At 33.6% G+C, this 14,355-nt stretch overlaps 2 protein-coding genes across 5 annotated transcripts; both read right to left on the bottom strand.

The window, feature by feature from the left end:
- Positions 1 to 974: 974 nt before the first annotated feature.
- LOC127788235 (protein trichome birefringence-like 19) lies at positions 975 to 3,892 on the bottom strand. The gene is made up of 3 exons (XM_052316346.1): positions 3,335 to 3,892; positions 2,194 to 2,693; positions 975 to 1,230 (listed from the first exon to the last, which is right to left on the bottom strand). Exons 1-3 carry the CDS (start codon positions 3,890 to 3,892, stop codon positions 975 to 977), a joined length of 1,314 nt encoding a protein of 437 aa, XP_052172306.1.
- A 1,488-nt stretch (positions 3,893 to 5,380) lies between these two features.
- On the bottom strand, positions 5,381 to 12,586 carry LOC127789322 (uncharacterized). 4 transcript variants are annotated; one of them, XM_052318215.1, is made up of 7 exons: positions 12,372 to 12,586; positions 11,745 to 11,774; positions 8,520 to 8,612; positions 7,666 to 7,798; positions 6,137 to 6,434; positions 6,014 to 6,068; positions 5,381 to 5,906 (listed from the first exon to the last, which is right to left on the bottom strand). In XM_052318215.1, exons 1-7 carry the CDS (start codon positions 12,489 to 12,491, stop codon positions 5,856 to 5,858), a joined length of 780 nt encoding a protein of 259 aa, XP_052174175.1. In that variant the 5' UTR covers positions 12,492 to 12,586; the 3' UTR covers positions 5,381 to 5,855. The 4 variants fall into 4 exon arrangements, with proteins under 4 accessions (XP_052174175.1, XP_052174174.1, XP_052174176.1 ...); XM_052318214.1 differs by having other exon boundaries at positions 5,381 to 5,878; XM_052318216.1 differs by lacking the exon at positions 11,745 to 11,774 and having other exon boundaries at positions 5,381 to 5,878.
- Positions 12,587 to 14,355: the final 1,769 nt, after the last annotated feature.

Below are 14,355 nucleotides of genomic sequence, written 5' to 3'. Positions count from 1 at the left end.
GTAGAAGTATAAGTGAGACAATTTATTAGGGTTGCTGTTATTATCTTTTAGGTGGAGTCTTACTCAATTGATTTGATAGATAGGTTGCACGAAATTAGAAACAAGAAATGGATATGATATAAAACGAAAATAGAAAAATAATATTTTTTAAAAAAATTAAGAATTAAGAAGGTGAGAAAACACCTGAATAAAAAAATATAAGGATATTTTTATAAATATAATTTTTAATATAAAAATAGTTATTTAATTTAAAAATAAATATAAATTCCATAATGGATTCAAACAAATTCCAAAACTAAATCCTAAAAAAATAAAAAAATTTGAGTTAGAAAATAAAAAAAATCGTCTCTAACCTTGGATAGAAAGACGTTTTTAAATATTTTTCTAATATTATGAAACAGTTTCAAAAACTTTTTAAAATTGTTGAAATAGTCTAAAAATATTTTTTTGTGTTTCGAAAACAGAAACGTCACAGTGCCTTCGAGACATTTCCAACAGTTGATGCCTGTACTTATATATTTTTAAGCCTTAAAAGCATCAAATGGACTACATCATAATACATTTTTAAAGTTTAAGGGTCTGTTTGGTATTGTTGTGTTATTTTTTGATTAAGTTATTTTTTAAAAAAGATAAAAAAAAAAAAAAATACGACAACTTTTTAGTGAGACCCGTCAAAGATCATATTATAATTTTGTCATTTTATATATTTACCCCCACAACAATAAATCGTTAATCAAATACTTATTAGTTGCTTTTAGAATTAATAAGCACAAATACACTCAGTTACAATTAACACTGTTTTCACAACGACACCAAACAAGGCCTAAGTGGAATAATCAAATTTGATTAAACAAACATTAATTGCTGCTAAAATTGTGCACTAAGTCAGTGACATGAACGACCTGAAAGTGAATTTCATCTGCAACAATACTGAGTTTAATCCTCTTATAATCAAAACCGATCACCTTTCAGCTTCACCGATCTGTCTTGAGCATCTGCAGCAGAAGCTCGTTCCAAGTATCAATGGCGCCGGGCAAGCACCAGTGCAGGCAATCAGCCGAGCTCTTCTTCTTCTCCGGCGACTGGCCGTAAACGTTCGGATGGCCGTCCGGCCTCAACCTCATCGCCTCCGTCACATCCAGCAGCCTCAGCTTCAGTTCCCTCCCCTTCACCTCTCTTTGCGCTTCTTTCAACAACTCCACCTCCGTCACGTAATACATGGAAAGATACCTATTCCGAGTAAATATAATAATATAAAAAATGAAATTAATATTTAAATTTAATATGGTGAGAACAAAAACAAGGCCAAATTGATATTGGGTGGTTATTTAATTTTTTTATTATTTTAATTATATTTTTTAATCTATATCTTTAAATATTAATTTAATTTATATACTTTAATTCTTTTTATGTGTAAACTTAAACTTTTCTTTATTTTAATTACATTGCTAGATCTATATATTTTATTTAATTTAATACATGTATTTTCATGTGTAAAAAAAAAGTAAAGTGAGATAATAAAATACACGTCACACTCTATTTATATCAAAATAAAAGTGTTAAATTAACTCAAAAATGCAAATATAAGAGTAATCAAAATATTAAAAAGTATAATGATTAAATTGATTCGAAAATATAGGTGCAAGAAGCTGTAATCCAAACAACTAAAAGTTTAAATGATCACATGAAAAACGTAAAAATTTAGGAACAAAAATATAAATTTGACCATAAAAATAGTAAGGTGTTGAATTATAATTTTTGGTACCCCACCAAGTAGGCCGACTAGGTGGTCGGGCCTAGTGAATTTCCCTCTGTGCTCTTTCTTGGGGTAGAAAGATAAATTTATTTAAATAGTGTTTGTTAATCAAAATATTGATAAAAAAAATGAGATATAAAAAAAATTTCAGATAAAGATATTTTTTATTATATTTGTTAAATTTATCTAAAAAAAAGTCATGTGATTTCTTATCTTAAACTTTTCAAATAAATTTATTTATTTATTTTAAATAAATTATCTTAAATTTTATAAATAAATTATTTTTATATAACTTTAATTTACTTATTTTAATAAACACTACTATGGTAATTTTTAGTTAGCTCGCCTAATACAACCAAATATCATTATTTATTTAGTCGAGTCATTTAATTCACTTAAATTTTTAAATGAGATGGTGAATAGTAATTCGAAAGTACCAATCAAACTTCAGTTCGCGCTTTGTAAACGGCCTCGTTCTCGCGCAATTCCCTCTCCCCTCCATCTGCTCCACCTCGAAATGCGTCGGCGAGATCGTTCTCAAGAACACAGTCCCTTTGAAGCTTCGCAAATCGAGAAGTTTGCTGAAAACAGTCTGGAAGGCTTGTCGATAGCCGTAGAATCGAGTAAGTTCCGTCGTGTTCCGGTGGCGACACATGTGGCAGCCGGTGATCTTTTGGTTCTCGTGGTAGATCAACGGCCTGGAGAACCAGTGGCCGGCGGAGATGATCAAGTAGTCGAAGCTCTCCACTCTCGTCGCCCAGATCTCATCGGCTTCATCCAAGTAGAGGTGAATGGGTTTCACGGACAGGATTTCTACGGATCGAGAGGTGATTAGATGAGTGCTTGACATGAGTTGTAATGTGAAGTTGTAATCGGCGTAGAACCATCGCCTGAGTCTTTGATCTTCTGGATCTGACTGGTTCACTGGTCGCGCCACCTGAGGGAGGAACAAATTTGAAATTGAGTAAGACGTACAAATTTCAAATATATACATATATATATATATGTTTATATATATTGGCTAAAGTATAATTTTGCCCCTAAATTTTACGATTTTTTTTAACCTTAAAATTTTTATTGTTTCAAATGTTCCACTCAACTATGCAAAAACACTCCATTTTTAGTGTAAGTGTTGATTGGCATGTTCAACACTTACACTAACGTGATAAATATGTTAGAAAATTTTGCTGACTTGACATCGTCGTTTGTTACATTAGCAATTAATGAGGCAAAATTCTATTAGAGTATAATTGATCGCTTATTTTTTGAGATCTTGAATCTATGAAAAAGTATTAGTGAGCGTTTTCAAATTGAAAATAGATGTAAGAGAGAGAAAGATGGAGAGAGAACGATATGAGAAAATGCTATAAAATATGTCTCGAATCTATGAAAAAGTATAAAATAGGAGTAAATGTGAAAAAGTATAAAAAATTCAGGTATGTAAATTTTTATTCATGTCACTCTCCCAACAAATGCGTACTATTTATGCGTCAATTGCCACGCTGGGTAAGTATTTTAGTGAGCGATTTTGCACGATTTAGGGATACATTTAGAATAAGTTTAGGGGGTTGTACTTACAGCGCTCAACATGCATCCCAGTGACTGCATGTGGTTCCTTGCCAGTGAGTCCCCAATGAACGCCATGGACTTGCCTCTAACAAGCTCCAAGAACGCCGCCGCATCGAACCGCGGCAGCTCGCAGCCATCCGGCCGCCACCTCCACTTCATGTACTCACTGTCCGGCCTCCCAAACTTCATACAATCCTCCCCTTCAGAAATCTCACACCCACCTTTGTTCCCATAATAAGGCCGCCCTTCTGAGTCCGGCACCCATGTCCCTCTAAATATGTCACATTTGGGCTCTGATCCTCTGCTCATCGCATTACCATCGGAATCGATCGCATCATCCGACAACGTCGAGTATGACAATTCAGTGTCTTGATCGACAAGAACTGAGGTATTAACGTTGGTGTCCCAGAACCACGACAAGAATGGCAAGTCGTCGGGCAGGTGATGACGATCGAACCGACTGATGGCGGCAAGAACCAAGATTAGAACAGCCAAGAGGGCTGCATTTTTGCAGCGGTTTAGCGGGGTGTTGTAGCCACTGCTGAGGCTTGAGATGTTGGCCTTCATTTGAGTGAGACTTGAGGCATGAAAATATGCCCAGTTGGGTGCTTATAAAATGTAAAGAAATTAGGAAACATATTTTGTTTATTTAGGAATTAAGCTTAATTAGGCTAAGAATGGACTAATTAATCCCTATGCTAATTAAGCAATTAATATTATCAAGAGATCTACAAACCCCCATAATTAATTGTAATAATTTCCCATTTTTCAGCTTCATTTCTCACACTTAGCCATCAGTTTGTAACATGCTTCACACATTTAACATATATTAATTAGTTACTTTCAAACAACATTAAATCTAGTTAGATTTTAACCCGCATTTTAATTCTCTCGTTTATTTGCGGGAGATGTTTCAACTATCTTCGAGAAACATTTACAAACCTTTAAATCTCAACAACTAAGGTTGTGTTCTCTTTACTTTTTAATTTTTAGTTTTGAGTTTTGAATTTATTTTTAATTTTATATTTTGATAATCTGTTTTTAAAAAATTGAAAATGCGTTCTCTTTATCATTTTGAAAAATTATTTTTCAAAATAGAAAATTAGAAAACACGTTCTCCTTTAAATTTTGAAAATAATTTTTTAATTATATCTTATTCAATAAATTTGATTATTCAGAAATATTTAATGTTAATATATTATTAAAAATATATATACATTTTAAAGTTAATGAATTTTGTAATATTTTTTTCCATTACAATAATAAAATATAAATAAATAAATGTGTTTTGAGTTTAGAGTTTGTTTTGCATGAAAACACTCAAAATAATTTTTTGTTATTTTGAGTTTTCTTTATAATTTTTTTTTTTCAAAAATATATTTTTAAAAACAGTAAAAATAACGTTTTTTCATTATTTTAGAAAATTAAAAACTAAAAATGACTTAAAAATAGTAAAGAAAATTCAACCTAATCTTATTGTTTTCTTTCTTTTTAATTTGAACATTATCATTAATAATACAACTTAAAAGAAATTATTCAAAATCAAATCTATATTTTTGTCTTTCTATGTTTGTTTTTTTTCACTTGAACTTTTTATTGATTTAATTACACTCCTATACTTACATTCTCAAATCAATTTAATTCTTGTACTTTTACATTTTTTTAGTATATTAACCTAAATTTTTTATCATTTCAATTACACCCATACATCTACAATTTTTAAATCAATTTAACTATTATATTTTAATGTATAAAAAAATAAAAATTTAAATTGACTCAATCACTTTACTTTTTTTTTTCACATTAAAAAATAAGAGTTAAATTAAATTATTTTTTTTCACATTAAAAAATAAGAGTTAAATTAAATTAAAAATACAAATACAATAAGATAATCGAAACAAAAAAAAATTTAAATTATCATGTAAAAAAATGTTAAAGTACATGAATTAAATTAATTTTAAAATATAATTAAAATAATAAAAAAATCGAGTAAACACAGAAAAAAACATGAAAATATAGGGGGTAAAATATGAATTTGGTCAATTGTTTAACATAAGAGAAATCAGGTGCCTCCTTGTAAAAAAGTAACAATGTATGTGGGATCAAACAATGGCATAGCCAACAAATAACTATCACACTTGTACATCCTCAAGAATTGTAAATACCTGCCTAAAAGAAGATCCTGTCTTCTGGTTCGAACCGAACTGGTTTCTGGACCGGTTACCAATTTGCTCGACTACACTAGGTCGGTTCGGCCCGGTCCAGTTTTCGTATAATTGGTAAATGCTTATCTAAGAGAAGAGCTGCATCTTGCAAGCTCAGAGTTACATATAATTGCCATCTTAGCATGGCAGCCGAATGAAATGTGCAAACTCTGCATTATTTCCCTAAACTAGATTGATCAGCACATAATTTAACCCTCTGGAGGAACTAAGATGACCGGATTTACGATTCAGATCACTATGCCGAGCAGTATCTTCAATTCGGAGCCAGCTTATCGCATAACGATTGATATGCTGCGCTGCATTCCTTAAATTTTTCCTCGGCAACAGCCTGTCGATGCAGACAGCAAGCTGTTAATCTATCAAACAAACAAACAGTACGCACACGTCGATCACAGTTGCATTCAGATTTCAATATAATGGTTGACAGATCTCAGCCCTGCGTTACTGATTGTGCAAGTCATACCTTGGATGAGCCATGGTGACGATCTGGATGCCATTTCATCGCACATGCCCGATATCTGAAAAGGGGGTATTAGAAGGCAATCGATAACAAAGCTAGGAAAGGGAAAAGTTCAACCGAACTCACGCATTCTTAACATCTTCCATCTTTAAAGGACCAGAAGCACGCAATCCTAGGGCCAGCCGATCTGACACTGTATCTGGCCCAGAACTGTCAGACTCTGTGGAGGAGTCATAATCCTCTTCATCTTGATATCTCCAGTTCCAGGAGTTTCTGTGGTTATTGGAGTAGCCTGATGAGTTCCTCCACCGGGGGAATTCTTCTTCTTCATCAATAAAGGACCAATAGAAGTATCTGTTCCCACCAAATCCAGATCGAAAAATGGTCTCTGTGTCATCGTCATCTTCACAGAAGCGGGGAGCTCCTGACATGAATTAAATAGAAAAAATAAGTAGATGAATTCGAGCAAAGCCCCGGTGAGAATGTCCTTAGCTAGAAACAATCCCCATCTAGCTAGAAACAATCAAGAAACAAAATTGTAATCTAAGAAGCAGGGACACAGAAACACTATGGTATGACACAAGACAGACATAGGGCTATGCAGATCCTCAAGAAATGCAGGACAGAGCATGCTAGGAACATGAAAAAGACATATTTTTTCATGTATGGATGAAGATTCCATACAACTATAATGAGAATAATATATATCAAAAACAAAAAAAAAAATTATAATTTTCCATATCTTGAACATGAAACACACGATTCATATGACAATGGCATGCTATAAGAAAACTATGTGCACATAAAAGAAAATAGAAAGAGAACAGAACAAAAAGAAGTGTCACTTCGCTAAATAGGCAGTTAGTCAAATGGAAACAACAAAGAAGACAGTGAAAACAGAACAAAGCAGGAAACAAGAAAAAGAGTCCGAGAATAAAGCACTGCTGCTAATCGGTATCAGGATTTCACTGTCATATTCTTCTCAGTCTAGCTTCTGCTGGCAAATGAACTTATGCTGCATCATGACGTAAAATTTGGCTCAAATGTAGGAGAGGTTCAATTCAATCTCACTCAATCCAGCAGCAGGTTACGGAATAAAAATAACTCTTTTTAATTATTCTATTTACCTTTTGTTATCTCATATAACCCCAGGAAGTTCTCAAATTTGCATTCCAATCCCAAAACATCCTTAGAGCTTCTCCTATTTTGGAACATGCTCATCCCCCGCATAGCAATAGCATGTCCTCAGCATAGGGACTTTAACTATTAATTGATAAATAGGTCGTGCTGGAACACAGGTCTGATAAATGTCCAAGAAGTGCCGCATGTGTCCTCTTAACAGTGTTTAGTAACCATATCAGTGTGTTGACCTTGAGGACGTGTCCATAGGAAGCAAGAGTTCCATGCATAATATGGTTAAATAGGAGAATGATATCCAAAATTAATTATAAGAATATTAACTATATAAACTGCATGCAAGCTTAGGACTGTCCAATGTAATCCTACCCCTACTCTCTTAATGAATTAACCAAAAATGTAGTAATCATCCCATTTCCTGTAATATTCAATGGAAGTTTTTGCATCTAGTCCCAGAGGATATGTTAAGAATAAGTTGGAAGTTTGGTGCCTAATCTACAAAATAAAAACGAACTTACTTCTACCAGTAGAATTGGATCCGTTTACGCCAGTCCATCCCCCTTTTGAACCCTTAGGCCCAAATTCACATCTAAACCATGAGCTGCCTTGACTTGAAGATCGGTCATGTTCATCAAAGCCATTTTTCCAACTCTGAAATCTCAAAAAAGAAGAAAAAGATCACCATGAAGTTAAACACTAATGAATCTTTTTCTTATCAGGTAGGATGACTAGTGCTGTTTTAAACGTTTTAGTTTTAATATAAAGAATAGCATGAGACAGACAGACAGACAGAGAGCAAGAAAGAGAAAAAGAAGAGAACAAGGAAAGAAACAATACCTGCATCGAACAGGCGAACACACTATCCACCACAAACAGTATTATGTGCACCTTTTTGGGTTCTTAATTAGCCTTCTTACTCGGAACTTATAACTTGATAACATGTACTTCTAATATGAATGCACAGAGAGAGAAAGAGAGACCCAAGGGGTTGGAAAAGGATGAAAGAAACACTACATATAGGACAAGGCCTACTGCCTACACCATCCACCACAAACATATTAATAATACAATAGTGTTTTCTTACTTATTAATTGAACTGATTACTTGAAACCTGCAACATGCTAATGCATACTCCAATATTAAAGGAAAACTAGAGCTGCAACTACGAGTTTTTTCAGGGCGGGATTTGAATCCTCAAGGAAACAAGGGAATAGAAAGCAAGCCCTTTAAAGGCTCAATTGAGAAACCAAAAATAATCTTCTATAAGTGATACTGTGATAGGCCAAAAATTCTTTGAACATAATAATGATAAACCACAAATAATAAGATAACTTGTGCCACTCTTAGAATAAGGAAGGAGGATCATTAAAACCTGAAACATGAGTTCTGCAAAAGAACTGACATTGCGCAATAATGTTTGTTTTGCACGGAATCTTCTCAACCTTTTTGAGTACTGATTATAACTCTGCAAATAACCAACAGTCAGCAGCGGAAAACATTCAGTCACTATCACAAAGGAAGCAAAATAAAAACATGCCGCAAATGTGAAGGTGTGCACCAACTTGCTAGACAAATACAATAACATGTTTGGTTAGAGACTCTTAGATACACGTTGAACATACCAAAGGAGTGTCATAATTTATAGTTGTTATTTTTCTTTCTGAAGTGCCAATGAAGGTGAGCTGTGGTGCAACAGTAAGGTTGCTCCATTGTGACCTAGAGGTCACAGGTTCAAGTCAAGAAATAGCGTCGTTTGCTAAACAAGGGTAAGGTTGCATAGAATTAACCTTTCCCACAGCCTGCAATGTGGGAGCCTCACTTGGTTCACCTTATTTTTCCTTTTGAACAAGTCATAGACACAAACGTCAATGGTACATTTGCAATATTTTTGTATATTATTATTATTATGATAGATTGAATAGGATCTCCATATTTGTCTAGGAGTACTTTTTCAAGACTTTAACTGCTTTTTGGCACCCCCAAGGGTTGGCCTAGTGGTAAGAGGCTATAGTAACCTTCTTTGCAACCTGAGTTCAAACCTCCCGAGGGGCAAGCACACACAGAATTTTGCATAATTACCTAGTGCGTGTAGTTTGTAAGTCATTGTACATGCCCAGTGAGTTTACCCAAAGTACAGTAGCTACAAGTTCTAGTTGATAGCAAAAAAAAAATGCCTTTCAGCTCTATGTCCATGGGCATTATTAACAAAAACTATATAAAATATTTATCAATATCCATTTTATTTTTCCCAATTCAACTTATCCCGTGTCTGTTTCCGGCATTCTGCAATGGTGCTTGTTACTTTATGGTAGAGAAGTAGGAAAGGGCAGACCATTCGAGAAGATAAATTACAAATAATTTCCTCATAAGTGACATAGAAGAATACTTCACTACTAGTTAAAGAGGAGAGGCCAACTAAAAGAGAGAAACAATGGAAAAAAACAATAAGTTCTAACATGTAAGCCATCCAAATAACCATCAGAGAGTTATTGCTCTTTTTATTTTTTGCAAAAGAAAAAATCTACTTATTTTAGAGTTCTACAGTCCAACTACATAATTAAAATTGTTTTTGCTCACTTGAAAAGTGAATACTCCTCATGTCTTTCTTGGAAAGCAAAACACGCCATATTTCCCAAATTCATTACCTTAATATCTCATAACTTCCAGCCAGACTAGTGATTTTCAAACTTCAAAAACTATTAACTATTTAAACATATTAAATTACAGTCTACGGATTCTTTAGTTAGGAGCCCAAAACTTTGAAGTAATAAACCTTCAAATATACCTAATTCAAATATCAAAAACCATTTCAATGTACTAGGCAATATATTCTTCTTTGACTTCGTGTGCCTTTTAAGTCGATGCTGATGAGAGTAGTGCGCAAATCATATGAGAGTTGGATACAACAGGTCACTAATATGGAGCCATTGGAGGTTGAAGGGTCCATCATAAGGTTCACTGCATGGGACAACTGCCCTGCAAACAAACTCACCTAGGTAACATAGGAGTCAACACAGGACCCAAAATCAATAGATTACTCTTCTATCAATGGTGTCCTTTGGCTAGCTGCAACAATCATGTCTAGCAGCCAAAAGATCAGGCATCATAACCAAAGAGAACCACTATTCCCCAACAGAGTGAATGTTGATAACAGCGTCTACAGTCAGAGTGAGAGGATGGACTGAGATGGAGCCAGTGGAAATTATGGAGTGGAGTGAAACTAGAACAGCCCAACGGAGGTCAGAAAGAGAATTCCAACAGAGTGACAGCTAGTTGGAGAAGATGAGTCCGACCTCCACTGATCTGCCTACTCATTTACAATTGATGGAACATAGATCATAAACAAGTCTTAAGAATCCAAGGCCTAGCTGCTATATCATCCCCCAGAATCCAGGGTGCAGTCAAAAGCATCTTGTAGAACAAAAACCTGCAGTGCCTGGTTAGAGAAAGATTCCAAAATGCCATGTGGTGCAAGATAGGTCCACATAGACATCCTTGGTGTCTTGCTCAAACTGTTCACAGGCGAGACCCTCGATGGGGAGGTTCACCACAAGGTTATAGTCTCTTGCCACCAAACTGCAAGGCCCTCAATAGCCTTAAAAGTAGGGAAACCCTCTTGCATAAATCCTCAATTCTTATGTGTTGGAAGTTGCTCGAGTCACTCAGTTAGGTGAGCTGGTAACTCCTTTAGTCAGATTGTCAATCTCTAGAATCAAGTGGGAGCAGTTGACTGAACTTTGACCCTAGGTCCCTAATGAGTGGGTAGCTAAAGTCATAAACTTGCAGTCGTTTGCATCATCAGTAAGATAAAAACTGGTGTCCCAAAAGGAAAAAATCAGTGGAAAGTGGACAAAGATGTCAGATAACATTTTGGAAGATACTCCAAAATTTTCAAGAAACTTCCTCAAATCAAAACTTTACCAAAACCTTCTCAATGAACAAAGTTCTCAGAAACAATTAATCCTTATAGTAAAAAAAAAAAAAAGATGAAGAAGAAGAAGAAGAAGAGAGCATAATGGCTCCTCCAATGTGAAGTTTATGGCTGAAACATATAGTTGTACATGTACTTCTCTGAAAAAGATGTTGGGACTTGGGAAGGGCAATTCATTAAGTTTACTGAGAGAAGCAATCTAATTTGGCACCTCAGCTATCATAATGGTAGAAATGATGTTGGCATAGATGCAAACACTAGCCTCTCATTACTAATGCAACTAAAATGGTTTCAAACACATGTACCATGTAAAAGGTGAACCCAGTGTACAAGACTTCCCGCATTGCAAGCTCTAGGGAAGGCCAATTGCACATAGCCTTACCTTTCTTAGCAAAGAGGTTGTTTCCTGACTTGAACCTGTGACCTCCAGGTCACCATGGAACAAACATTGCCGTTGTACTGTGTGCTTCAGAATAATACCTATGAAATAGCTACCCTACATCCAATTCTTCAAAAGGATGTTCAGATTATCCACCCCACTAATCTTAATCATAGATAAAATGGTACATATTTCTCTGCAAAGAATATGTCTTTTAAGAGAACTACATGTACCAGGTTATGCAAACATAAATCAGACAAAACAACAATATTACCATGGAAACCTACCCTGGATGAATCTCTATATCCACCTTCACCCTGCAAAAAAATATAACAAATAAATAAATAAATTGTTTATAATACTACAGAACTGGATTCTATGGAATACTAATCCAACGGATAACAGAAACAAACAGCCCTGAAGTAGCCACTTCGTGCTTCATAACCTTTTTTTAAGAATTATTTCTTCTGGCAATCAGAAATAATACCCTAAATGTCAGAATCAACCACACAAGAATTCAATTGCGTGCCATGCTTAGAAATTTGTTAGGAATAGATTATGGTCCAATAATAGTCTAGCTAAAAACGATCAGACTTTACAGATAATTAAACTCTGACTTCCGTTGCTATCTCCAATATGCCATCCACCAGTCCCCAAAACACAAATATTCCATATAGATATAAATATACGCTGAATTTTACAGGGAAGATTCATGGGTATGCCATGTTTGAAAGGAGAGTAAGGGAGAGAGAATGGGTATGATTTCGAGTAACTAAAAACCCAAATCCTTCGTGTGATAATTCATACAGTTTTCAACCAAAACATATGCCACGGAAAAACATTGCAAGAACATACAAATATATGAAAAAATACAAAATTGATAGATATGTTTACAGAGAAGGAGAAAAACAGACAGAATCCCAGTGGGTGCGCCTTCTGCGATCCAAGAAAGGAGTGGAATGAAAGAGAGCCACCCTGAGGCTGAAAGAGTTGGCCTCTGAGTTCAACAGCGTCGGTCTCGCTGCCCTATTCATGCCTCCAATCCAGTGCAAATGGAAGGATGAAGAAGAAGAAGAAGAAGAAGAAGACGCCTCCTGAATTAATGGGACATTGGGCGGAGGACACTCGAACTGAGAAATTGGAAAAATTACACTACTGCTCCTTTGAGTTTACTGAAAATATAGATAGTACCCTCTTGTTATAGGACAAATTACACTGAACGCCGTTAAAGTTTCACTAAATTGCTGCAGCTGTCTACCATATATCAGCCAATACACCATTAGCCAACTAAATCTGAGTAATTTCTAAAAGTTAGGGATGTTCTTTGTATTATAATAAATCAAAAAAGTGTCTAAGTGTATTTTATCCAATACAATATTAGCCAACTAAATAGATTTTTAGATTAGCTCAACAATGAGTTTTTATGTTTCCCAAATTAGTAAATTTTTTGTAAAACCATAAATGGACCTTGAAATATTTTGAACAGCTCAAAAAATTTCTTTTGAAAACTAATGGCTTATCTTCGACAACCAAGACTTGGTCGTCATAGAAACTCCTAAATTCCTTTTTTGAGCGATGGTTATTAAGATCTTATCTAATTTTATGTATATTTTTATTTTTTATTTTAAAATTTAAAAAATAAGTTATTTGATTTTGTATTCTGATTTTCAAATGTTCATTCAATTTCAACATTTTTTGTCATAAATGATCACAACAAGGTACTTACCCTATTGTTACAAAAAATAATAATCAAATGAACCCACAAAAATATATAAGATTAAATTGAGCTCTTTTCTCGGGTTAAGCCTTTATAAAAAATAATAATCTCTCGAGATTGTCCAAGTTGATCCTTGTCGCGATTTTAGGATTGTCTAGTGCAAGTTTGTGTCTTACTGATGACATGTAAAAAAAATTTAATCAAATATATATTTTAACCCTTATACTTGCACGTTTCTTTCACTTATACATTCAAACTCTTTATTATTTCAATTATACCCTTAAACTATACAATTTTGAGTTAATTGCACACCTTAACAAATTTATTAGTGACAATAAATTAAGTATAGTTTATATGTGTGATTAAAATAACAACAAAATTAAAGGGTGTAAATGACTCGAAATTACATAATTAAATAAACTAATTGAAATAATAAAAAGTTTAAATATCTAAATGAAAAAAACATACAAATATAAGAAAATTTCACTAAACATTTTCTAATTAGATTCTCAATAGACCACTATACCACATATGCATGATGGGGTATATTTGACCTTGCACGTTACATATGATTGATTCAGCACTTCATTTATTATATTATGTGATGAAGTTTATACAAATATTACGTGTCTATTACGATTATTAAGGGATTCTACCAATTACATGGTGGAGTTTTATTTAATTATGTCAATGAGGTGATTTGTATAAGTTCAAGGTTTAGTCAAGTTGAAAGTTTAGATATCTCATATTTCAAAATAAAATTAGAAGCAAATAAATAAATTGAATTAATTTTGTAAGTTCATAAAACATTAATGTTAACAAGTTTTTTGTCCTTCATTTAAGAATGGTTATTACTATCTTTTAATTTTTTCATTGCTCTTTCAAATAAAAAAAAATGTTTTAAATAAATATTTTACTAAACATAGATAAATTATTTACATTCAAATCCTCACTTTTTATTAATTTGATGATCGTATCAAAATTTCTAAGCCAATGGTATATTTAACAAAGATAAAATATATTTTACACCCCTGAGATTTAGTATAAATACAAAAAATGCCATCATATATAAAAAAATTATATTAATTACCCATCAAAAGTTATATTAGATTATCCCGTGCCATTAGATTTATATTACATGGTATGACATAACATTTACACACTTAGTTAAATTTTTAATT

This window comes from Diospyros lotus, chromosome 13 (genome assembly GCF_014633365.1).
Source record: "Diospyros lotus cultivar Yz01 chromosome 13, ASM1463336v1, whole genome shotgun sequence".
In the NCBI taxonomy this organism is placed as follows: domain Eukaryota; kingdom Viridiplantae; phylum Streptophyta; class Magnoliopsida; order Ericales; family Ebenaceae; genus Diospyros; species Diospyros lotus.
This window is presented reverse-complemented; position numbering and strand designations above follow the sequence as displayed.